This window comes from Chlorella variabilis (assembly GCF_000147415.1).
Source record: "Chlorella variabilis unplaced genomic scaffold CHLNCscaffold_3, whole genome shotgun sequence".
NCBI classification, from domain to species: Eukaryota; Viridiplantae; Chlorophyta; class Trebouxiophyceae; order Chlorellales; family Chlorellaceae; genus Chlorella; species Chlorella variabilis.
In genome coordinates this window covers 956,737-980,121 of record NW_005435085.1, presented here as the reverse complement: position 1 = coordinate 980,121, position 23,385 = coordinate 956,737, and the positions used below count along the sequence as shown (strand labels likewise).

The 23,385-nt window shown below is 67.5% G+C and overlaps 7 protein-coding genes across 7 annotated transcripts in view; 3 read left to right on the top strand and 4 right to left on the bottom strand.

The window, feature by feature from the left end:
• Nucleotides 1-77: 77 nt before the first annotated feature.
• CHLNCDRAFT_140574 (hypothetical protein) lies at nucleotides 78-6,193 on the bottom strand (the record flags this gene model as incomplete). Its single annotated transcript, XM_005850552.1, has 19 exons — nucleotides 78-437; nucleotides 556-660; nucleotides 798-941; nucleotides 1,097-1,271; nucleotides 1,421-1,601; nucleotides 1,764-2,172; nucleotides 2,291-2,447; nucleotides 2,576-2,698; nucleotides 2,806-2,857; nucleotides 3,006-3,147; nucleotides 3,290-3,449; nucleotides 3,604-3,667; nucleotides 3,781-3,950; nucleotides 4,145-4,226; nucleotides 4,390-4,456; nucleotides 4,630-4,759; nucleotides 5,005-5,043; nucleotides 5,225-5,822; nucleotides 5,917-6,193. 19 exons carry the CDS (start codon nucleotides 6,191-6,193, stop codon nucleotides 78-80), a joined length of 3,435 nt encoding a protein of 1,144 aa, XP_005850614.1.
• Nucleotides 6,194-6,472: 279 nt separating this feature from the next.
• Nucleotides 6,473-10,781, top strand: CHLNCDRAFT_140573 (hypothetical protein; the record flags this gene model as incomplete). Its single annotated transcript, XM_005850834.1, has 10 exons — nucleotides 6,473-6,648; nucleotides 6,786-6,868; nucleotides 6,993-7,099; nucleotides 7,241-7,325; nucleotides 7,479-8,302; nucleotides 8,523-9,326; nucleotides 9,510-9,599; nucleotides 9,786-10,398; nucleotides 10,555-10,645; nucleotides 10,769-10,781. The coding sequence occupies 10 exons, from the start codon at nucleotides 6,473-6,475 to the stop codon at nucleotides 10,779-10,781; spliced, it is 2,886 nt and encodes a 961-aa protein (XP_005850896.1).
• A 579-nt stretch (nucleotides 10,782-11,360) lies between these two features.
• CHLNCDRAFT_140572 (hypothetical protein) lies at nucleotides 11,361-12,808 on the top strand (the record flags this gene model as incomplete). Its single annotated transcript, XM_005850833.1, has 6 exons — nucleotides 11,361-11,436; nucleotides 11,550-11,603; nucleotides 11,724-11,797; nucleotides 12,186-12,308; nucleotides 12,459-12,550; nucleotides 12,760-12,808. 6 exons carry the CDS (start codon nucleotides 11,361-11,363, stop codon nucleotides 12,806-12,808), a joined length of 468 nt encoding a protein of 155 aa, XP_005850895.1.
• A 674-nt stretch (nucleotides 12,809-13,482) lies between these two features.
• CHLNCDRAFT_140571 (hypothetical protein) lies at nucleotides 13,483-17,936 on the bottom strand (the record flags this gene model as incomplete). Its single annotated transcript, XM_005850551.1, has 10 exons — nucleotides 13,483-13,715; nucleotides 13,848-13,997; nucleotides 14,158-14,538; nucleotides 14,697-14,993; nucleotides 15,182-15,505; nucleotides 16,686-16,818; nucleotides 16,932-17,140; nucleotides 17,303-17,540; nucleotides 17,634-17,694; nucleotides 17,932-17,936. The coding sequence occupies 10 exons, from the start codon at nucleotides 17,934-17,936 to the stop codon at nucleotides 13,483-13,485; spliced, it is 2,031 nt and encodes a 676-aa protein (XP_005850613.1).
• A 19-nt stretch (nucleotides 17,937-17,955) lies between these two features.
• CHLNCDRAFT_56004 (hypothetical protein) lies at nucleotides 17,956-19,990 on the bottom strand (the record flags this gene model as incomplete). Its single annotated transcript, XM_005850550.1, has 5 exons — nucleotides 17,956-18,587; nucleotides 18,750-18,949; nucleotides 19,184-19,595; nucleotides 19,770-19,825; nucleotides 19,915-19,990. 5 exons carry the CDS (start codon nucleotides 19,988-19,990, stop codon nucleotides 18,036-18,038), a joined length of 1,296 nt encoding a protein of 431 aa, XP_005850612.1. The 3' UTR covers nucleotides 17,956-18,035.
• A 222-nt stretch (nucleotides 19,991-20,212) lies between these two features.
• CHLNCDRAFT_140569 (hypothetical protein) lies at nucleotides 20,213-21,057 on the top strand (the record flags this gene model as incomplete). Its single annotated transcript, XM_005850832.1, has 3 exons — nucleotides 20,213-20,250; nucleotides 20,388-20,569; nucleotides 20,780-21,057. 3 exons carry the CDS (start codon nucleotides 20,213-20,215, stop codon nucleotides 21,055-21,057), a joined length of 498 nt encoding a protein of 165 aa, XP_005850894.1.
• A 1,619-nt stretch (nucleotides 21,058-22,676) lies between these two features.
• CHLNCDRAFT_140567 (hypothetical protein) overlaps nucleotides 22,677-23,385 on the bottom strand; it is a gene marked incomplete at both ends in the record, with an annotated part of 4,157 nt that continues 3,448 nt past the window's right edge. Inside the window, 3 exons of the mRNA XM_005850549.1 lie at nucleotides 22,677-22,760; nucleotides 23,016-23,138; nucleotides 23,309-23,368. Coding sequence (XP_005850611.1) covers nucleotides 22,677-22,760; nucleotides 23,016-23,138; nucleotides 23,309-23,368 — 267 coding nt within the window. The remainder of the gene's footprint in view (nucleotides 22,761-23,015; nucleotides 23,139-23,308; nucleotides 23,369-23,385) is intronic.

The window sequence follows — 23,385 nt, the reverse complement described above, 5'->3', positions numbered from 1 at the left end:
GCACGAAACGCAGGCAGGAGCAACATCAGGATCACGGCGTGCGTGTGGCACGACAGAAGCAGCCAAACGCTACGGCCTCATCGATGAACGAGGCGGCCTGCTTGCCTGAGGGAGCTGATGGGGGCGGCGCCCTCGGGTGTGGCCCGCCTCAGGATCTGCGCCACTGCCGCCGCGGGGTCGGCCCGCGCTGCCGCGGCGGCCGCCTCCAAGCTCTCCGGCCACACCGGCAGGCGCACCACAGCAGGCATCTCGTCAGCCAGGTCAGCCCAGCTGCGCTTGTGGGGCCGCTGGCGGTAGATGGATGTCGGGGTGGTGGGTGGGGTGGGCTCGGCGCTGGCTGCTATGGCACGGCGCTCAGGCGGGATGGTGGTGGCGCCAGCCGAGTCGGGACGCTGCAGCCCGGCCGCAGCGCCCAGCTTCTCCTGCCGCTGGATGTTCTGCAGGCAGGGGCCAGACGCAGGGCCGATGAACAACGCCGCAGCTCGTCCCGCACGCAAGCCTGCATGTGCAATGGAGCCGTCCCAGCCACCCTGCCCTGTGTCTGCACGTTCCCACCTGCACCGTGGGCGCTAGCTTGGACGACAGCATGGCATCAATCCTCTGCCGCTTGAGCTCCGCATCCTCGGTGGGGGGGCCCAGCTGTGTCCAGTCCTTGGCTGCCTGCAAGAAAGCAACCGCAGGCAGGTGGGAGGCACGAGGCACCACCAGCAGCACTCAGCAATACACTGGATCAGCAGGAGTCCACGCAACTGCCAGCACATGCCATCCCATGGCGACTGCCTGCCTCCCAGGCTCACCCGCGCCCAGCGCTCAGCCTCCTCTGCCACCTTGCCCGCATCCAGCTGGCGCTTGGTCAGCGCCTCCAGCTGGGCCTCCACAGCGCTGTCCGCCGGCGCCGAGTCGCTGGGTAGGAAGAAGGCTTCGTTGCGCTGCGTCAGCAGCTGCAGGGCGACATGGGACCAGCGGGCAGGAGGATGCGCTGGGTTGAAGGTGCATGAGCACAGGCGTGCAGGAGAGCTTGGAGCATACTCGACTCGAAACATGCAGCCATGTGGCCAACATCTGCTCCCCTCATCACTTCACTCCAGGAGCGCACCTGGGGGGCGAGATCCACCAGCCTGGCCACCACTCCAGCATACACCACTCCCGCCTTTGCCTTCTGTCGGGCCACAGCATGCAAGCAGTTGTTGCCCTGGTCATCCAACGGTGCCACGTTTGCGCCCCCAAGCCAGAAGCCCTCCAGGGCAACCAAGTTGTTTTTCTTCGGCGGCCTGCAGGGGGGGTGGGGGTGGGTTGGGATGGTGGTTGCGGGTGGGGGGGGCGTTGAAGAAGGGGGGGGAGCATCTTCGGAGCACAGGCGCAGTGAAACGGGCAATTAAATGTTTCGCAAGGGCTGCTGAAGTGTTCAGGGTGAAGGGACGTACGCCAGCGGGTGCCGAGTGAGTGTGAGGCGGCGCAGCGGCGGCGGCTCGCCTTGTGCAGAAAAGGAGTGCCCTGCGGCGGCTGCCGCTCGTGCATGCTGGCGCCGGCATCCAGCAAGCGCTGCATGAGGTCCAGCTGGGTGCCCTTCAGCCGGTCCACAAGGCGGTGCAGGTACAGCCCTGCGGTACAGTATTACACAGCGGCACCATACGGAGCATGAGGCAAGGCGTGCAAGCAACATAGCGCTGGGGGAAACGTCATCTGCCGTGCCGGCTTTGGCGATAAGCGCGAGCGCATCGACAGAACATGGCACATCGGCAATGGGGCAGCTATCAGCCTACCCTGCGCCGAGAAGCCAGGCTCATCCAGCAGCAGCTCCAGCAGCAGCCGGTTGCGGTCGTCGACCGCCGCCTGGCCCACCGCCTGGCGCTGCTTGGCATCCGACAGGATCGGGTCCAGGGTGACGCCACGCCGTTGCAGCAGCCAGTCGTGGAGCAGCGCAGAGTCGGCCGGGCGCTGGCTGGGATGCAGCGCCTTGGTCGTATCCTCGGCCCGCCAGTGCGCCAGAAAGGCGCCCTCCATCTGCCGAAGCGCATCCTGCTCCTGGTCCTCCTGCTCGGCAGCTGCCGCGGCCTCCTCCTCCCTCGGCGCGTCGCCGCCTGCCCCATCCCCGATGCCCACTTGTTGCAGCTTGAGCAGCAGGCGCAGCAGCGGCGAGCGGCTCTCGCTGCGAGAGGTGGGACGTGCGCCCTGCGGCAGAGGATGAAGTTGTGGCAGTGTTGGCAGATAAGAGGTGTATCTGTCCCTATCACAATGTCGGAACAGGAGGCGCTCGTGACGCAGGCGGCGCTGCCCGCGGCTCGCTCACCATGCCAAGCAGTAGCTCCGCCAGCGGCACCGCGCCCCGCGCCACCGCCCAGTGCAGCAACGTGTTGTCTGCCTGGTCTACCAGGGTGTTCAGAACCGCGGGGCGCCGCTCCTCAAGGATGGCTGCCAGCATCTGCTCCAGAAGCGGCTGCAGCTGACTGCAGCAGCCGCACCAGGGCAGGGACACACCGAGCGAGCGTGAATGAACCAGTGCAGCTGCTTGCTCCGTCTGATCACCCCTTGCCAACCCACCCTCCCACCCAGGCCAACCAGGCAGAAAGCTCACTCCTGTGCCGCCGCCAGGTGCAGCGCAGACGTGGCCCGGCCGCTCTCCCTGGTGCGGATGGTTGGGTCGGCGCCCGCCTCCACCAGTAGGCGCGCCATGTCGTGTGCGCCGACCGCCACAGCTCTGCAGGAACGGGAGGGGCAGCAGCAGAAGCTGGATCAGCACGTTCCCTGCAGGGGATGCACAACCTGACAAATTGTTCAAAAGGCCTCCCGGCTGGCAGTGCCCACCTGTGCAGAGCGGTGGCGCCCTCGCACACCTCATCCACATACTCGGCCAGCTCTGGCGGCAAGCAGGAGGGGCAGAGCGCAGCGCAGCATGAGGCAAGCACAGCGTGAGCACAGCGTGAGGGCAGCACGAGCAGCGCTGTGCGACAGCGCGGTGCCACCTAGGGGCATCCCGCAGCGTGAAACCCGCCAGCCCGCCCTACCTGCTGCCTCAGGCTTGCCCTTCTTGGCATGTGCCAGCAGCAGCGGCACCATGCCGGCGTGCCCCTGCGCCAGCGCATAGCACAGCGGCGTCCAGGGCTTGCCCTTCACCGCCATGGACCAGCGGGAAGAAAGCTTCAGGATCTGCAGGGACAGGCGCAGGGGAGGGCCAGTGTGGCCGGTCAGCTGGCTGGCCGCCAGATGCCACATCCTGTGCAAATGCCACAACGCGGAAAGCCTAGAGAGGCTGTCACAGCCGGGGCCTCCTGCTTGCCTGGCCTAACACGTCGGTGCGGTTGTTTTCAATGGCGAGAGCCACCGCCGTGGCGCCATCTGTGGGGGATGCCTCGTCCACTCCTCGCGGGCGGTGGTTGTCGCAGGGCTTGAGCAGCAGGGTGATCACCTTCTTGTTGTGCCCAGCTCGCAGCGCAGTCACCAGGGGTGGCCTGTGCAGAAGAGCAGATTGGAGCCACAGTAGATATCAGGCACGGCAGGCACGTAGCTTGCTGAGCTACCTATTTGCCCACACTGCAAACTCAAGCCTCCCGCTGTTGTAAACCTCGGCGCCCAGGTACATGGAGGCATCCCGCCCAGGCTCACTCTCTCGGCGCTGTGATGCACTGGGGCAGGAGGTTGATTGCCTTGCTGAGCACATCCAGGTATCCTGCAGCGCCAGGCGCTGCAGATGTGGGTTGCCTCGGTGGTGTGTGGGCAGAGGTATGCATCTATTGCGCAGCAAAGGATGAGGCACGAAAGAACGAGGCCGACCCCACCCACCCTTCTCAATCCATTCGTGGATCAGATCCCTCTTGGCCTGGAACATCTCACGGTCGATGCGTGCGCCCGCCCCCAGCGACACCCGCATCGATTCCTCATCCTTGGCTGCATCCGCCACCAGCTGCGAGAAGTCCAGAGCATCCCTCCTCCTGTCATCCTGCGTGTACTCCCTGCCGGCAGAGGGGTGGTGGCAATTGTGCGCCAAACGGCGTGCTGTTAGAGGGATGGCTTGCCACAGCTCTCGAGCGCCTGTGAATGCATCGGCAGCAGCAGCAGCATCGGCAGCAGCAGCAGCATCGGCAGCTGCGCTGGCAAGTGCCACTGCAGCGGTCAGCCGTCCTGCTATCGCCCAGCGTGGGCTCACCAGTTCATCCTCTCGATTTCGTTGGCCAGATCTATTCCGCCGGTGGCTCGGATGGCCAGCACGTAGCAGGCCTGGAAGAACTCTGCATCCATGGGGCAAGCATGCCATGCAGGGAGGGATGAAATTGGAGCAGGCAAGCAGCCACCCCAATTGCTGGTGATGTGAAAGGAAGGGTGCTCCGGTGGAATGCCTCCTCTACCTTTCATCCACTTGAAGACCCTCTGCTTAGACAGCAGAGTGCCCACCTGGCAGCGACTTGGGCTTCCAGGGCAGGTCACGGGGCGGGGGCAGGCCGATCTTGCTGACAATGACCTGCAGGCGGCGCATGGTGGGGCCGGTGCGGAGGCCCAGGCACGGGTGGACGAGCGCGGCAGCCCAACCAAGCAGGCAGGGTGCGAGCGGGGCATGCGCAGCGCTCCTGGGCGGCGGCAGGGGCGCTCGGGTGGCGCCAGGCAGCTGGCCCAGGCATGGCGGGCGTTTCACACCTGGTTTGCCTTGCTGAACAGGTTGGAGTGCAGCAGGTGCACCTCCCCCAGGTTGCCGGTGCGGCACGCATCCGCAAAGCGGTTGAGCACCTCGGCAAACGCCTCCACCTTGTCGGAGCTGGTCATGGCCCTGCAGCATGGAGTGCGGTGCAGCGCAGCATCAGCGCCATTTGAGCCCCGCCCACGCCGGCAGCGCGAGAGGCACCCAGCACGGTGCAGCCGCCACCACCAAACTTGTCTTGGCTGCAGGCAAGACGAGGGGAGCGTGTGTGTGGGAGGAGCGGATTGCAGGCGGCCAAGCGGAGCAGTTGCCTGATCGCTGCTTCCTCCTGCTCCGCTTCTCTCTTCGCCTTGGCTTGCTCCTCCCTTGCCAACGCCTTTGCCTCTTGCTTCTTGCTGGCACGCGCCGCATCCCTGGGACACAGGTGTGCGGGCCAGCGGGTGGGGGACCACATGTGACAGCACTGGCCTATACTGAGCTGTCTACTGAATGCATGTACGCCCATGGACACGGGCAGCAGCAAAGCTCGGCCCCAAGCGCCTTTCCACCCACACTGACCAATTCGCTCAGCCGCTCACCAGGCAGCCCACCCACCTGGCGGTCTGCACCTTCTGCTTCTTGCCAAGGCCGGCAAAACGGGCATCTCTACTTCTTGCACGATCCTGTGCGCCCACGCCGGTCGCCTTGCCCACCGTCACATGCTTGCCCACAACATCCTGTATCTTCCCCGTCCCTTCCGCCATTGCAGACCCTGCCGCCGCAGCCGCAGCCTGCAGCCGGCCCAGCAGCGAGCTGAGCACGGTGCTGCCGCCGCCCTCGCCGCTGCCAGAAGCGTCCTCCATGCCAACCGCAGCCGACTCCCACTCGCCGGCGCCGCTGCCCACGCCCAGCGCCGCCACGGCAGCATCAATGGCCGCCTCTTCCTCCTCATCCTCCAGCTCGTCGAGGACTTCGATGGCGTGCGGCTGCGGGCCAGCCGCTGCAGAGCGGCTGGTGCTGGGGCCCTGTGCCGCCTCCCCACCATCCTCCTCCACCTCGTCCTCCCCCACATCCTCAAACACGTCGTCGCTGTCATCATCCATCTGAACACCCTGCACAGTCTCCAGCTGCTGGGGGGCATGCTGGGAGGGTCCTTCCATGCCGCTGCCGCTGCCGCCGGGCGCCACCACCACGCCGCCGCCTTGGTCTCCGTCTGCAAGCAGGCAGGCAGGCGGCAGGCGAGAATAGGTCAATCCTCTCGACATCTTGGGTTCGGCAAGCCTTGGATGAGTGCGTGTGCTGCACACCTGCGGCTTCCAGCGCAGCAGCCACTGCCTGTTTGGCGATGGCGGCAGCCAACAGAGCCTCCTCGCCGCCGTCGCCGCCGCCGTCCGCTCCCTCGGCGCCCTCCGCCGCTGCTGCGCTGTGCATGGATGAAACAAACTCATTGCGCAGCGCCTCCGTGCGGCTGTCTAGGTCTGCTTTGCTCTCGGCATCCTCTCCATGCGGCAGGGTTCCCGAGACTGCCGCCTCGGCGTTCTCAGGCTGCATCAACCCATCCGGGATGCCTCCAACGTCCGCCATCGCCCCACTGGTCCCGGCGATCACAAAGATGTGTGAGAGTCCCTTTAGCAGTGGCCCTCTGGATGAACCATTGTTCCAGAGGCCTCAGCAAGATGCAGATGGCGTGCAATTGCGACCAGAAGACGCATGGGAGGCTGTGACTTGGGCTGTCCGAGGCAGCACGACACCCGTCGCAGCACGACACTGGCGATGGCATGTTTGTCGCATGATTTGTCGCAGTGTCGTGCGGGATGAGAGACCGCAGCTGGCATGGTGGGCGAGTAGGAGCTTAACAGCACAATGGCGGACCTCGTCGGCCCCGCCCTGCTCGAGCCCGAGGGCGAGGAGGCGTCCCAGCTGGTGGAGCAGCTTCAGGGAGGCGATGGCGCTGCTGATTTGCTGCACACCATCGCCACCGAGCTGTTTCTGCATGGCTGCGAGGCCGACGCGGCAGCCGCGGCGGCGCTGCTCGAGAGGTGCGTGCTGCTGCTTGCCTTTTTTACAGCAGTCGCATTACAGCAGGCCAAATGGCCGCTATGATCGCCTTGGAACTACACAGGAAGTGCCATGTGTTGCAGAATGCAGTCACAGCAGAACCCTCCTTCCCACGCAGGCTGCTCCAAGACCTGCCGCCCGAGCAAGGCCGTGTGCTGCGCCGCCAGCTGCTGACGACAGCCAGCTCGCAATTTGAAGCAGGTTGGGGACCGGCCAGCGTGCATGCGGCCCTCCTCCTGCACTGATCTCTCAGTGTGCACCTCACTTGAACTCCTTGCGGCCCTCCTGCCTCTTTGAACACCTCGGCGGCCGCCGGCGCTTGCAGGCATGGGCAGCCGGCCCGCCATCTGCGCCCTGCTGTGCGAGCTGTACCTTTCGGATGCCATCCCCGAGACGGTGGTGCACGACTGCCTTTGCGCCCTGCTGTGGAACGTACGCGCGGCACAGCCAGCCATGCGCGCCCTGCCACCTCGATGCATGCCTGGCGCCGCATGCCCACCCGTCTGCTCCCTGGCCACACGCTTGTGCTGCCACATCCTCTGCTCCCGCACCCCACACACCCTGGCCCTGCAGATCCAGGACCCGCACCCAGGCGACATTGAGTGCGCCTGCACCATCCTGCAGAGTGTGGGGCCCCTGCTGGATGCCAGCAGCTTGGGTGAGCCCGGGGTTTGCAGTGGTGGTGGTGGTGGTGGTGTGTGCGTGGCTTGAGCATACACAGGCGGGAGCAGCACCTCACCCCGCAGCTTCTGCCTTGCACATCCTGCGTACCACCGCCTTCCATCCTGCTTTCCATCCTGCCCACCCGCAGATGCTGCTGACGAGCTCATGGCTGAGCTGTTTGACCGCCTGCAGCAGCTGGCGGCTGCCAGGGTGCTGCCCGCCGACCAGCAGCAGCTGGTGCGCTCTGTGCTGCGCCAGCGAGCCGCGGGCTGGCCCGACGCCGAGGCGCCGGAGCAGGCGGCGGGCATGGTGCTGCTGCAGGTGGGCGCTGCTGGGGCCGGCGGCGAGGGCGAGGAGGAGGAGGACTGGAGGGCGGTGCTGGACAGCAAGGCGCCCGCCAGCGCCGAGGTTCAGGACAGCGCCAATGCCAGCCCTGCGAGGGAGGGGCCAGCAAAGATGGAGGGTGGTGTCCCCGGCGGCGCCGCCGACCAGGCGCAGCAGGCGGATGTGGCGCAGCAGAAGCAGCAGGCGGTGCAGCAGCTGGTGGCGGCTGCGCCCGCCGCCGCTGCCTGGGATGTGCCGGCTCTGGTGCAGCAGGTGCGCGAGCAGGGGGTGCTTGACCTGGCTGCAGCCGAGGACGCCGAGCAGCTGCTGGCGGCTCTGCTGGACCACGCCGCCGCGTCGGCGGTGGCAGCCGGCGCCGGTGCCGAGGGCAGCCAGCTACTGGGCGAGCTGTCGGCGGCGGTGGATGGGTGCGCGGCCCTGGTTGCTGAGCTGGCGGCGCGGTGGCCCGCCGCGGGAGTGGCGGCGGTGGCCCACCTGGTGGCCGCCGTCAAGCACCGCTCCGAGGCCCGCAGCCCGGCAGCACGCCACCTGCTGGGGCAGCAGATGCTGGTTGCGGGGACGCTAGCGCGGCGGGGGGCGCTGCCGGAGCACCAGCTGCACGCCATGCTGGAGCAGCTGTCGCGCCAGGTGGGCGGGGGGGGGGAGGAGGAAAGCAGGGGGGGGCCTGGCATGGCACGGGCGGTGGCACGGGTGATGGACGAGGGCCCCTGTCTTTTGTATGTATGGATGCCTGGTTGCCTGGATTCGCCCCTTTCCTGCTCCCGTCCAGAGTTGAGCTTGTGTGTGGGCTTCAGCCGCCTTGCTACCTCTCCCACCCCTCTGCGGGCCGCGCTCCCCCCCCCCGCAGGTGATGAAGCCCAGCGCCAGCGATGTGGTGTGCCTTGTGGCGCTGCTGCGGGGCGCCGGCGCCATGACCGAGACCAAGAAGGGGCAGTGGTGGAAGGCGGCCGGCCAGCTGGGCACCAGCCCCAACGTCAGCGCCGACCAGCATCGCGAGCTGCAGCACCTGCTGCTGCTGCGGGAGCACAAGTGGGAAGTGGCGGTGGCAGCCGTGGCAGCACAGGAGCTGGAGGCCAGGAAGAAAGCAGAGGCGGCCGCCGCCGCGCTGGCAGAGGCCAGCCGCCAGCGGCAGGCGCAGGAGGATGTGGCGGCGCGGGCGGCGGCCGAGGCGGGCCAGGCAGAGGAGCGGGTGAAGGCTGCCACCGCCAGGCTAGCAGAGCTGGAGAAGCAGGCGGCGGCGGCTGAGGCGGCGGCGGCGGCGGCGAAGCAGGCGCAGCGCGCGGCGGAGGCCGCGGCAGAGACGGCAGCCAAGCGGCGCGCCGAGGAGGACCGTGCCGCCAGCGCGGCCCGCCGACAGGCGCAGGACGCGCAGGCGGCGGCGCAGCGTGCCAGGCAGGACGCCAGCGAGGCGGCGGCGGCGGCCGCGGGTCCGTCTGCGGGCACATCTGCGGCCGGCGGCGGCGGGGAGGAGCCGGGCAGGCACTGGTACTACTCTCCAAGCGACGGTACCGGCCCCTTCGGGCCCGCCACCGCCGCCGAGCTGGTGGCGGCGCTGTATCAGGACCCCACACTGGCTGGGGAGCTGCAGGCAGGTGGCGGCAAGCTGGGCCCAGGCCGGGATGGGTGGCGCATGTGTGGCGGTGCACGCGTGGTGCTTTTCTTCTGCTGCTCGTGCTCCATGCCAGGCCAGACAGCGCCAGTGGGCTGCTGCAGGCGCGCCCGTGCGAGTTGTTGCCACATGGCCGGCCTCCCCAGCCCACCCTTCTGCTCTGCCCCCAACCTCTGCCCTGCCCTGCCCTGCCCTGCCCTGCCCTGCCGCTCCTGCCCCCTGCAGGTCATCCGCTCTGGCGAGCAGGTGTGGGCGCTGATGGAGCGCAAGCTGCACGAGGTGCTGGCCGACCTGCCCCGCATGCAGCACCTGCAGGTGGGTTGAAAGTCTCGCGGGGCGGGGGGCCATGGGGATGGGGACCGGCTAGTGGGCCTGGGCGTGGGCGCCCTTGAAGCAGGTGCTGGGCACAGCAAGCTGAGGCGTGGCCCCTGCATGAGGGCAGGGTGTCCATATTGTTGCGCCCGCTGCCGGACCAACCACCAATGTCACGCTGCCGTGCAGAGCGCGGCAGCGGCGGGCGGCGGGGCCGGCGGGCGTGGGGGCCGTGGCGGGCGTGGCGGCCGTGGCGCGGCGGCCGGCGGCAGGGGCGGGCGCGGCGGGCGGGGGCCTGGCGGGGCCGGCCGCGCCTACGGCGGGCCGCCGTCCACCGAGTTCCCAGAAGAGTACTCACCTGCCCCAGCAGCAGCTGGGCGTGGCAGGGGTCCCGGCGCCAGGGGGCGGGGCCGCGAGCAGGCCTACAGCCAGCAGGCCTATGGCCAGTCGCCCCCGCGGCAGCAGCACCAGGCGCAGGCGCAGGCGCCGGCGCCGGCGCGCAGGGCGCCCGCGTCGGCGCCGGCGCCGCCACCGCAGCAGCAGGCGCAGCAGCGCGCGGCCTCGCCGCCACGGTACGGCCTGGAAGACATGCTGCCTCATGTGTTTGTGGAGGAGCAGTCGCCTCGGCGGGCTGCCGCTGGCGCCGGTGGCGGCTACAACCCGCTGGCCCAGCCCCAGCAGCAGGCCCAGCAGGCCCAGCAGGCGCAGCCGCAGCAGCGTGCCACCGGCCTCTGCCCCTCCTGCTACACGCGTGAAGCGGCCCACATGTGGCTGCCGTGTGGCCACCCCGGCCACTGCGCAGGTGGGCTGGGGCCCTTACTTAAGCAGAGGCTTCCTGCCGCGCAGGCCTGCGAGCATGTGCTGCCGCAGCGCCAGCGCTTGCCTGGACCACGGGCATCCTGCTGTCCCCCCGCCTGCTCAGCAGCTGCCGCACTGCTCTGCCCGCCCTGCGCTGCAGAGTGCATGCCAGACTTTCTATCCCCGGAGGAGAAGCTCGCAAATGTGCCGTCATGCCTGGTGTGCAACCATAAGGCGACACACTACCTGCGGTGAGGCGTGCGGGCAGCCATTGCCTGCTGCGCACCCAACCAGCACCCCTGCTGGCCGTATGAGCAGCTGGGTGCTGACCCTTTGTGGGTTGCGCTGCCGCCGCACCAACCCGCTGGTTGCAGCGTGTTCGAGTGAGGGACCAGCGCCGCAGATCCCATCAATGCACTCTGGATGCCATGGATTGCCTTGGGCCACTCAACAGCCGCCAGGGCCGCAGCAAAGCAGGACGCTGGCAACTGCTTTCGCGGCGGACGACGCAGCCGCTGCCGCTGGCGGCACACCGCCGGATGGCAATCGCCCGGCCTAGTTTCAGATGCAATGTTTGCACCAATGTTTGTCCTTGCCTGCTGCATAACTTTGTTGCCATGTACAATCCCTGCTAGATCATATGTTTGACAGTAAACGTGGGTGCAGGTGCACTGCCAAACAGCGGCCAGCGGCGCACCAGCGCTCGGCGTCTCTGCCCTCCCTGATGGCTTCCATAATTATAACCCTCACCCAGCAGGCCTTGGTCCAGAGTGTTCCGTCCTCTTCCCAGCAGTCCCACCAGTGCATGGGAGGCTCGCTGAGGAAAGCACCGCCGTGTCCAGTGCTGCCTTGCTCATTTGCTCCACTCCACCCCGCCTAGGCAGCCTCTCCTCACTCTCACCAGACTCTCCTTACTCTCAACATCCCCTGCTGGCACCACCCTCGCCACTGCCTCCACACGAAACGATGGCCTCCGCAAACTACAGCGCCCTGCTCTGCCTGGCTGCGGCCTGCCTCTTGGCTGGCATGCCGCTGGCCAATGGTGGGCTGGGGGTGGGCTGCTGGGGCGTTTGTAGCAAGTGCAGCCGCCTGCACGCCACTCTGCCCGGCGGCGTCTCACCCGCTGCTCTGCACCTGCCCCACTCCTGCTTGCAGGTCGTGGGCTGCATCAGACGGCGAGTGTGGCCTCCACAACCTTCAGCCGCTCAGGTGGGAGGGACAATCGACTGCCCTGCGGTCATACGCTTGGTCAAACATGCGTGCGCAGCTGGCGACAGCTGCGCTTCTACGCCTTCCAGATGTCATTGTTTCCCGCCGGGCTACCTGCAGGCACCTCCTCTGCCTCCTCCTCTGCCTCCTCTACCACCCAGCTGGCGCTCGGCAACGCCGCCACGGTCAACAACGTCCCAGCCACGACGCCCCTCTCCCGCACTGGTTTGCTGCCCACGCCACGTAGCCCTGGCCGCTGCTGCTGCGGTGGCCCCCCAGTTGCTGTCCCTGCTGCTGTCATGCGCTAGCGATTGCATCTGCAGGGGCCTCCTGGCTGCCCAGCTTTTGGAAGAACCCCACCTCGGTGGCACCCACTACCACCCCCATCGCCCCCCAGCAGCCCACCACCTCCACTGCACCTCAGCCCACGACCCCCACCACATCGCCAGTCATGCCCAGCACCAACAGCGGCTCCTGCCCGGTTGAGTCAGTCCGTGGGGAGCTGTTCCCACTGCTGCTGCTACTGCAACCAGCATGCACCCACCACATCACACTGCCTGGTCCCTGCCCGCGCCACTGCAGGACGCCCAGAAGGCGCTGGATGCCATGAACGCCGCACGCACCCGGCGTGGCACCGCGCCACTGTCCTGGACTGCCAGCCTGGCCCAAGGCGCGCAGAGCTGGGCCCAGGGCTGCGTGTTCCAGGTGGGTGCTGGCCATCTTGGAGCATCTTGGAGCACTGCGTTGGATGGCAGCCGCTGCCTTCGTGGCGCGAGTCTGTGCCTCCCCGACTCCCCGGGCGAGCGCGCCAGCCGGCTCCTCAGCTTGCCTTGCGTTTGCCCTCCACGCCTGCAGCACTCCAACTCTGGGCTGGGCGAGAACCTGTACCGCTCCAGTGCTCCTGCCACCTGCTCCGACGCCGTTAACATGTGGCTGGCGGAGGAGAGGTACTGCCCCTGCACCTCCTTCACCCAGGCCACCGGCCACTACACCCAGGCGAGTCCAAGGGACCAGGCCGCTGCCGCCCTGCCAGGCCGCAGCAGGAGCCTCACGAAGAATTGCTGCCTCCTGCCGCTCCGCAGATCGTTTGGAGGGGAAGCACCTCGGTGGGCTGCGGCTGGGCGCGCTGCGGCAGCGGCGTGCAGATCGTGTGCAGGTACTCCCCGGCCGGCAACATGCTGGGCCAGTTTGCGGCCAATGTGTGATCACCCGCCGGCATCTCCTCCGCGCTCGCATGCTGCGTTACAGATCGCCATCGTATTGTGCTGGTGGAAATTATTGTGTGCTAAAGGGATCTTGGCAAGGAATGGGGAAGGGATGCACAAGTGCGAGGAAGGAGGGAGAGAGGTTAAAACAGGCAGCGAAAAGCAGGAAAGAAAATCGCGTTTGGGTGGAGGCGGCACGCAGGCGTCGGCGGCACCGCAGGGTTGGAAGACCCTTTGCAGCAGGGCGACGGTTCCCGCAGACGGCCTCGGCACCAAACTCAGAACGCAGGCAAGCCGGCCCCTGGGAAAGTTGGGCTGGCCGTGGCGTTGGCAGTGCGATGGTTGTGGGGCAAGTCAGGGCAAGGCCAGGCAGGCAACTTGCCTCAAGGGCGGGAAAAAAAGAGAAAGAGGGGGGCAGAGTCGCTTGCAACCAGGCTCAGGGATTTGACGGAAGGCTTGGGGTGAGTGTGTTCTTGATGGCAGCTTCCCTGAACAGCCTGGCAGAGGCAGAGGGGCTCCAGCAATGAAAGCGAAGGATGTCGGGAGGAATTCGCAGGGCAAGAGAGAGAGGGACGAGCACCAGGGGGAGTGTTAGCTGAGCAAAGCGACAAAGAGAAATGAAAGGATGGGAAAGAATTGGCTGGCACGGCCTGCACAGGCCACCCGACGTTGGCTCATGGAGCCTTGGCCGGGGGCGGGTTCTTGCGGGTGTTCTGTGGGCGCCGCACGCTGGCCGCCTTTTTGACGGGCTGCGTCTGCGTGGGCTTGGCGCCCGCGGCCGCCACGTTGCCGCCGCTGTTGGCGGGTGACGGGGGTGGCGGCGAGGTGCGCACGTAGTTGCTGCCGCCATCCACGGCCAGGTTGCCGGGCAGGCCACCGGGCCGAGGCAGGCCGCCGCTGTTGTTGCCTGCACCAGGGAGTGGGTTGGGTGCGTGAGTGCGCCGCAAGGGCACAGAGCACGGCACTGCCGGCAGGTGCGGCAGGTGCAGGTGGAGCCAGGCACGAGCGGCGGCAGCGCCATGGTGCGTCCCCCGCTCACCAGTGCACATGGGCGCGCAGTTGGTGCAGCGCACGGTGGTGCCTGCCGCGATGGCCGCGCAGGGGCTGATGTACAGCTTGCCGTTGGCGCCGCAGGTGGGCACCTCTGGGCAGCTGATCTGGCTGGCGGCGCCGCCGCAGGAGCCGGTGCCTGCAGGAGGCACACATGTCGACGTCAGCGAGCCGACCAATGCTCTGTCGCACACGGCTGCGGGGTAGCGGGCAGGATGGGGAGGAAGGGCAGGAAGGATGCCGACGGGTCCTAGCGCAACGGGCAGCAGGGCCCAGGCCCCAGCAGCACAGGCACTCACTGCAGGTGGGCGCGGTAACGTCGTACACCAGCCCCTGCACGGTCTTGGCGGCGCCGGCGGTGGTGGCGGCCACCAGAAGGCGGCGGCCGGCCTGCTGCGCTCCCGAGCGGACCTCGTGCACGCCGGCGTCGTCAATGACGATGCGCATCAGGTCGGCGGCGTTGGCGCTGGCGCCGGCGGCAGCGGCGGCGGGGGCTGTGACGACGAAGTCCAGGCGCTGGCCGGGCACCAGCGTGGCGGCCAGCACTTGGTAGACCGACACGGCGGTGCCGTTGCCGGCCGTTATGACCAGGGACTTGAGGCTGAGCAGCGCGGCCGAGGCCTCTGCTGGACTGTAGTGAGCGTAGAGCAGGTCCACCACGCCCGCCGTGGAGGCGGTGCCTGCAGGTTGGAAGAGGCGGGGGCGGGGATGCCAGGGCGGAGCCACATGAGGCGAGGGGGCATCCAGGGGAGCAACAAGCATGCGGCTGGCAACGGCTGGAGCGGCCAGGCTTCTGTGCCCAGCCCAGCCCAGCCCACCCCTGCTCCCACTCCCGCACCGATGATGTTGTTGCCGGCCTTGTCCGTCATCACGCCGCTGCTCTGCACCGTCGTCTCCTGGCTCATGCGCACCACGGTGTAGGTCAGCGCCGCGTTGGCCGCCAGCATCAGCAGGCAGAAGACGAGGAGGATGCCCCCCGAGATGAGGCCCCACTTGAGCCGCTGCTTGGCCGACATCTCGCTGTGCATGACTTTCAGGATGTCCTTGCGGCTGATGCGCCCGTCGTTGTCGGCGTCGGCCTCCATCAGCCGCTGCTTCACGCGGGGGTCGCTGGTGAGGTGCAGCAGGTCGTGCACTGCAGGGGGGGTGACACGGGGCAGGCAGGGGCACCAGGCGGGAGCCCTCGGGGTGCTGCGCATATGGACAGCGTCTGTGTCGCAAGTTCCTTTGCGGATATGCAGACTGTAAGCACAAAAAGCAAAAGCAGGGCACATGTGGCGGGGCATGCCAGCGGTGCAGCACCGCGGCGGGCCGCGCACGCACCGATCACACCGCTGACTCCGCGGTCAATGTCTGTCTTGCCGCGGGCGTCGATGGAGCGGCGGAAGTCGACGGAGATGCGGCCGTCCACGGAGCGGCGGATGTCCACCGAGGGGCGGGCGGAGAAGGGGTCCGCCGCCCGCTCCTGAAAGGGGTTGGGCATCTGGGCGCCAAAGGCGTAGAAGCCGCTGCCCCCCGCCCCTCCCAGCTGGACCGAGGTTATGCCGGCTGGCAGGTCGGACAGCACGTCCTGCTTCTCGCCGTAGGTGGGGCTGGCGGGGTCTTCATGCACAGCGGTCGGGTCATGACCGTCCGCTGTCATTGTGCCTGCACGCCGCAGCGAGGAAGTTCACGGATGGTATGGGAGGTGCAGGAGAGCGATGGGCGGGCCTGGGGAGTGTGGGCGAGGCCGTATCAGGTGCTGGCCATGAGGCTGCTGCACAAGTGCCCGCTGAGGCCAGAGCGGGCGGGCGCAGGGCCTCCACAGCCCCGCTCAGGCTGGTTGAGCCACAGGCGAGGGTGCGGGAGGCCTGCGGCGCGCCCATGCGGGTGTGCTCACCTGCGGACGCTGCAAATGTATGGCCGCGATTAGTTTGAAGCACGCCACGGTGCTGAACTGATGATAGGGCGCCGCGACGCGCCCAGATCGTGGGTGAAACGAGGGAACCGGAGGTCTGCCTGCTGATGGCGTTGCTGTGGGGGACACCGTGGCTGAATGAGGGAGGCCCGATTCAGCTCTGGCAACGGGTCTGCATTGCTGAATACACTCACTGTGATGACTGTAAACATATTTAGCCGCTGGACGGGCGTTGGGAGGGAGTTTGGCTGCGGGCCGGCCGTCCCTTGCGCGCGCTGCAGAGGATCAGCTTCTATGTGACTGCCCCCTTGACTCTTGAGATCGCTTGCAGCACCACAAAGTCTGCCACCGGAGAAGTCCATAATCGGTTTCATGGTGGGAGCCCCCTCAACAGCCCCCCTCAACGATCACATCTGGCGGTTCCCGCTTGGCGATGCACAGGCTCTAAGTACCGTTGCCTGCATCATATCCATCCTTATTGATCGGCAGACATGCATGGACATGCATGGACGAACCATGCATGGATTGAGGAACGTGCATGGGTGGAAGAAGACACCCCCCCCATGTCTGCCCAGGCGGCGCCGTGGGCCAAGTGCCGACTTTGCCGCCGCCCTGTGGTGACCAATGACCCAGCCTGTGCAGAAGCCCAGGTGCCTGGGGGCTGACCTCAACAGCACTAAGAAACAGGAATGCTGGCCGGCGCCAAGTTGCGGAGCGGCTCATGCTTTGCTTGCACAACCGGAGACGCCGCACGCGCGGTAACAAACGCTGTCGATGGGGCACTTTCATGTGGCCGCTTGCCGCATCATGGAGTGTACTACATCAGAGCTGACTCATGGTGGCAATTGGCCGCATCTGCCAGATATACATGCCATGGGAATCCCCCGCATCAGCACATGCCATCATCGCTCGACGGGCCGCCCGCCCTACCGCCGCCGCCAGCCGCTTCCCCATCGCCATCCAGCATGCTTTCCGATTCCAGCAGCGTCTGCAGTGTGGCCGTCTTCTCCTCGTTCTGCTGCATTGTCAGGTCTGACAGTCGCTGAAGGAGGCCGCACTTCCACTGCACAGGCAGCCAGGCACAGCAAACGGTTGGCTGTCCATCCCCGCTTTCCTGGCGAGCACAGCTGAGCACCCTCCAAACCAGCTAGTGCAGCAGCAGCATCAGGCCATCACCTGCATGTCTGCGACCGCCTCCCGCAGCTGCTGCGCCTCCGCCTGCGCAGCACGCTCCGCGTCCTCTGCCCGCTGCCGCTCCGCCGTCGCCGCCGCCAGCTGCGCCTCCAGGCTGGCCATGCTGCTGTCGGCGCGCCCAATCACGTCATTGGCGGCGTCCAGGCGCTGCAGCACCTCTGCCATGGCCGCCCGCAGCTCATCCCGCTCCGCTGCAGGCAGGTAGCGCGTGCAGGGGCAAAACCGTGAATGGAGTCACGAGGCGGTTGTAGCACCATGCTGCTAGCCATGCAGCGTGGCAGGGCAAGATGCGCTCGGGCTGAGGCTGTGATTGCTGCAGCGACCTGGCCGGACTTGCCAGTGTCCAGGCTCACCTTGCGCCTGTGCCACCGCCTCCTGCGCCGTGCGCTCCCCGCCCTCTGCCAGCTCATACTCGCGCAGGCGGTCGCGCAGGTCCTGCAGCTCGCAGTCCCTTGACCGCAGTCCCGTCTTGAGGTGCTGCACCTCGCCCACCCGGAACGACAGCTGCTGCTGCACCCGCCTTAGCTCCGCCTCCGCCTTGAGCCGCCGCTTCTTCTCCCCATCTGCCGCCAGCATCAGCTTGCCCTTCTCCTGCACGTCAGCCAGTCAGGGCAAGGGTGGAGCCAGCATTGCACCTGGCAGTGGGGGGTGCTCGTGGCCGTGCCCCACCGCCGACAACCACACCTTGAGCCAGCCGGCCTCTGCATCACGGTAGCGCTGCAGCAGGCCCCCCAGGGGCGCGTCCCTGGCGTAGGCGTTGGCAGAGCGTAGCACAGGTGTGGTGGCAGGGCGCAGAGGGGCTGGAGCTGGCGCCGGCGCAGCGCGGCGGCGGCCAACAGGCCCCGTCCTGCCAGGGGAGCCGGGGCGCTGCGCGTCATCCGGCTGCCTGCTCGACACTGCTGCTGCTTGCCCGCCGCCCAGCAGATCGGCCAGACTGCTCAGCCGGGCGCTCAGGTCGGTCAAAGGGCCTGCACTGTTCGACTCCATCTGGCTCCGCCTGGCAGCGTTTGCAGTAACTAATAACAGTCTGGGATTGCAATTCGATGTCGCGGGGCAGCATCAATGGCGCAAGGTGTTTTCTTCCCCTCATTGCTGCCGCCGCTGCCGGGGCGCCGCGGCCAGCTCCACCACGCAGCGGTTCAGCTCCTGCCCAAATGCGGCCCGCGAGAACTTGCTCTGCACGTGCTGCCGCGCCGCGGCTCCCAGCCGCTCCGCCGCGCCGCCTGCCATCAGCGCCTCCATGGCATCGGCCCAGGGCCCCGGCTGCGGCTCGCACAGGAAGCCGGTGCGCCCGCTCAGCACGCTCTCCTTGGGGCCGCCGCTGTCGCAGGCCACCACGGGGTGCCCCGCCGCCATCGCCTCCAGCGGCACGATGCCAAAGTGCTCGCGCTGGGGCGTATAGAGCACCGCCACGCAGGCCGCCAGCAGCCAGGCGCGCTGGCGGTCTGAGAAGGAGGGCAGGAAGTGCACCTGGCGGCGCACCCCCAGCCGCTCCGCCAGCTCCTCCAGCTCCCGCAGGTGCTCCACATTCTCGGCCAGCCGAGGGTCGTAGCCACCGGCCAGCACCAGGCGGCAGGCGGCGTGCCGCGGGCCCCGCTGCCGCAGCTCGCGCAGCGCCTCGATCGCCAGCCCGATGCCCTGCAGCCCAGTCAGCAGCAGCAGGCGCAGTGGCAGGGCAGCCAGTCAGCAGCAGCGCCAGCAGCAGCACCCGCCCCGCTGCGGACAGGCGCCGCCCCGGCTGCTGATGAGCAGGCCCTTGCATCAGCGCAGCAGCCATGCCTGCTCGCGCCTGCCACCCACCTTTTTGCGCTCAAAGCGGTTGATGGACAAAAAGGTGGGGCCGCCGCCCACAAACAGCGCCAGCTCTGGCGGCAGCCCCTCCCGCCAGCTGGCCTTTGCCTCCTGCAGCTCCTCTGCAGCGGGGATGCTGACAGCCGGGTACAGAATGCCAGGCCGGATGCCACGGGCATGCAGCCGGCGGAACGTCTGCGCAAACACGCCTGCGCAGAGCCAGGAGGGGCAGGAGCCGGGTGGGCGCAGCTGCATGCAGTGCAGTGCAGTACTTCTGCTACACGCAGGCAGCCCGTTAACCCCTGCCAGCGCTCCCAATGGACTGCCACAGCCTGTCCCCGTCCCGCCTCCCATTCTCACCTGTCCCCTGCATAACAGGCACCGTCACACACACACATGCGCGCGCGCACACACACACACACACACATAATGCCCCCACCCACCCTGCGTGAAGGCGCTGTTGACGAGGATGAGGTGCGCCGCGCCCGTGGTGGCCTGCTCCACCCAGTCTAGCGGCGCGCGGTAGGCGGCGTGCAGGGCCGAGCGGCGCGCCGCCAGCAGCAGGTCAGGGAAGTGGCAGTAGAAGAGGATGCGGGCCGCGGTCAGCCACCGCAGCACCCAGTTGACCGCCGACACCTGGTCAACGAAGACCACATCGTACTGCGTACCGCGCCGCCAGCTCAGCCACGCGATGTGCAGCGCCACCAGCGTGCAGCGGATGTAGGCGCACAGCGCGTGGCCTCGGCCCGCCACGTGGCGCGGGAACCAGCCGCCCGCCACGGTGACCGAGAAGGGGCCCGACACCGTCTCCTCGAAGCAGCGGCGCGGGTCGTGGAAGGCGGTGTAGACATCCACCTGCGGCGGCGCAAGGGGACACGGCAATTCGGGGGGATATTCGGGCGGGGCAAGCGGGCAGCCAGGCGCTGGCGGGAGTCGCTCATATGCAGGCCATTATTCATGCCCTCCCCACCAGCAGCCTGGGCTGTGGCAGGGTGCTGTGCTGAATTGTGCTGTCCTCCCTGGGCGCACCGTGTGCCCGTGCCCCGCCAGCTCCACCGCCGCGTCCACGATCAGCCGCTCCGCCCCTGCAGGCCGCCATCGCAGTGCCGGCTCGCATCAGACCCATGCCTCAGCCTGCTGGTCCCTCAAGCAGGGCGGCCAGGCTCCATCGCACCTCCCAGGCCCAAGTCGGGGTGGCAGAAGGCCACTCGCAGCGGGGCGGCATGTGATGATCTCCTGGTGCGCACCATGTGGGAATGAAAGCGGCGATGTGCAACGGGGAGCCAAGTTGGGCCCAACCTTGGTGGTTCTGCATTTCCTTGTTGCCACATTTTGCGCTGCAGGACAACCGTAGTTCCTGTAAGTCTCCATCACACTGCATCTCGTCTATCCAACAGGTCTTTGGGGCTAGTGGCAGCAACTTTCGCGATCGACCGAGCCTCCCGCAACCCTGCGGCCAGCAGCCGGGCAGCATGAGCCTGGCGGGGTTCCTAGACAACCTTCCGTCCAGGTGAGAAGAGGGATGCCTCCGTATACACCGCCATAGCATGGCAACCCCGCCAAAACGCGCTCCACAGGCCTGTCGGCACCTTTCATCCGCCCCAGCAGCATCACCCATGCGCTCTGCCGGCCCGCGCCCGGCCGCAGGGGCACGCTGGTGGCGGTGCAGCCGGGCGCCGCCTTCTCGTCGCCGCCAACCGTGTACATTGCCGACCACGACACGACGCCGCAGCAGGTGGTGCGCAATGACACCACCAACATCCTCATCAAGACGCTGCAGAACAAGCGGGCCAAGGAGGAGGCCAAGCGCAAGCAGGCGCGGGCAGCAGGTGCGGCACGGGGCGGCGGGGAGCCGGCCCACGGCGGTTGGCAGGTTGTTGTGGCTTGCGTTCTTGCAGCAGCTTGCATTCCTGCTGTCGCAGTGCGAGCAGCAGTAGCACCCGCTGAGCTTGCGCTCAGCTTGCTGCCCGCGCAGCGCCCTCACCTCCCGCTGGCTGTCACCAACACCTCCCGACCTTGCTGCTGCCCCCGACCTGCAGACAAGGGCAAGCGCCCTGTGGAGGAGGCAGAGGGCAGCCGGCCCGCCAAGCGCCCCGCCGCGGCCGCCGGCGACGGCGCAGGGCCCAGCGGCGCGGCAGGTGGCGGTAGCAGCGTGCCCGACCCGGCGCAGGCTGGCTTCTCAAAGCTGGGCCTGCAGATGAAGACAATCAAGGACCTGCAGAACGTGCTCAAGGCCTGGAACCTGACTGTGAGCGGCAAGAAGGACGACCTGATCCAGAGGATACTGGACCACCAGCAGCGCGCGCGGGGAGGCTGAGGCCGGGACCTTGCCTGGCGGCGTGGTCGGCACGCTGCACGTCCATCTGCTGAGCTGCGCCGAGCCCAATTCCGCTGTCGTCTTACCATGCCTCCCTGTGACTGTACTTCAATTCCGCCGGGCAATTATGACTTGCCCAGATAGGTGCTCGCTTTCCAGCATTAGTTTGCTGTAGGCTCGCTTTTGTCGCTGCTTCCGTTTCCCGCTCCCTCTGCTTGCTCCAGGCGAATCACCCACAGTTCAGCCACCCTTCTGGATGATTTATAACGACTCATCAATGCAAAATTGAAGAGGGTGACTTGAGAATAAGAAGCTGCTGTGGTGCCATGGCGCGCACAATGGCGGTAGCGGGACGGCTGTACGGGCGGCCGCCATTGAACCAAACCTCCACCACCCTAGGATGGCATTGAGCGATGGGCGATCATCAAACCATGGTGCGGCTGTTGCTGCTTGCAGTGGGCCTCCTGGGCTCCATCGCGTCTGTCGAGTCCGCAGGTAAGCGCAAAGGACAGCGGTTCATGGTTCTGCTGCTAGGGATGCTGTGTGCAATGAGGGTGGGCTGCCGCAGGCACCGGTCAAGGCGCTGCCGCCGCCACCCCCGCCCCCGCCCCTCTCTCCCGTCTGCAGCTGGGAAGGGCAAGAATATGACAGCAGAGGGCGCAGAGGCCGAGGCTCCTACCCAGTGGCTGTATTGCAACACGACAAGCCGGTGCCAGGTGAGCCAAGGAGCCGCGCCGCTGCCTGCTGCCACCTCCGCTGCACCGACACCCGTCTCTGCCCTCTCACCCTCCCTGCTCCGCCTCCCCTCCTCCCGCCCGCCCCGCAGCCCTGCGGCGTGCTACGCCTGAACGAGCACTGCCGCACATCAGGCGGGTACGCCATGGAGCGTGCCTGGTGGCGGCGGCGGATCACGGCGGCGAGTTTGAGTTTAACGAGAGCTGGGCAGCAGCGACGGCGACGGCCGCTCCAAGGGGCAGCTCAAGGAGGGCAGCACCATCACGCAGCACCACGCCTGCACGCCGCACGCCCGCATCTCGGCGACGGCGTTCCTGTCCATGTGTGCTGTCGGAGCGCTGGTGTCCGTTGCGGTGGTGCGGTTGCGAGCGCAGCAGCTGCGCCGCCTAGGGCTGTAGCAGCCCAACTGGCGCCGGCCGCCCTGGCTGCCTTCCGTGCGTTTGGGGTGCGGAGCTTTGCAAAGCTGTAAATTGGTGTGCAAGAATTCAGGGCCTGCTGGGGTGAAGGCTGTGGAGGGGGAAAACCTGCCCCGGGCGGGTGGGTGGGGCAGCAGAGAGAACAGTTCACACACGGGCACAGCAGCAGACACAGGGTGGGGGGGCGGGCAACACGCTAGCCCAGTACAACAGGTGCGGGGTGCAGCAGTTTCTTCAGGCAGCAGTTTCTTCACACACGGGTGCAGTAAGGAAAGGCAGGCCGACACGGGGCGCACATGGCTGGCCGGGGTGGGTACATAGCATCTTCAACTCTCAAAGGCGGCCGCAGCGCGCAGCGCAGCGCCGGCGCCGGGGTGGCCAGTCCAGCAGAGTGCAGGCAGTTGGTGGGTGGGTGGGTGGGTGGGGGCCTGCAAGCCTATGGGCCCGTGGCGCATGCTGGCGGCCGCATCACTTGGCGTGCGACTTGCGGCGGGCGGCCCCGCGCTTGGCCGCATCCGCTACCAGGCTCATGTTCTTCATCTTGGGGGGCTCCTGCAGGGGGCAGGGAGCAGGAGCGGGTGTGCTGGTTGGGTTGGCCATTCCCCGCCCGCCAACCGCAGATGCCCAGCGTGCGGGCAGCTACGGGACGCCGCCCACCCCTCCCCTCCCCTCCCCTCCCCTCGCCAGCCATGCCTGCGCAGGCAGGGCAAGCCCCGGCAGGCGCCAGCTGCCCCCTGGGCCCCTGCAACCTGCCTGCCTCATGCACCCCCCGACAATCCCCAAACTCCCTGCCCGCCCCGCTCGCACCTTGAGGCTGTCGGCGTGCTTGACGATGAACCCTGTGTCCACGTCCCCGGCCTTGAAGGCCTCGTTCTCCAGGATGAGGATGTGGAAGGGTGCGGTGGTGGGCACGCCGCTCACCACCATCTCCTGCAAGCCTCAAGGGGATGGGCGCGCGGTGTATGTGGGAGGTATGCGCGCGTGGGTGGCGTGGCGAGGCGCAGAGCAGCGGGCGGCCCTGTGGACCTCCGCCCTGCGCTGCGCGGGCAGGCAGCCGCGGCGCGCAGCCGCCAGGCCCCCGCAGCAGCAGCAGCCCTCACGTTGAGCGCGCGCTTCATGCGGTTGATGGCGGCGTCGCGGTCCGCGCCCCACACAATCAGCTTGCCCAGCAGAGAGG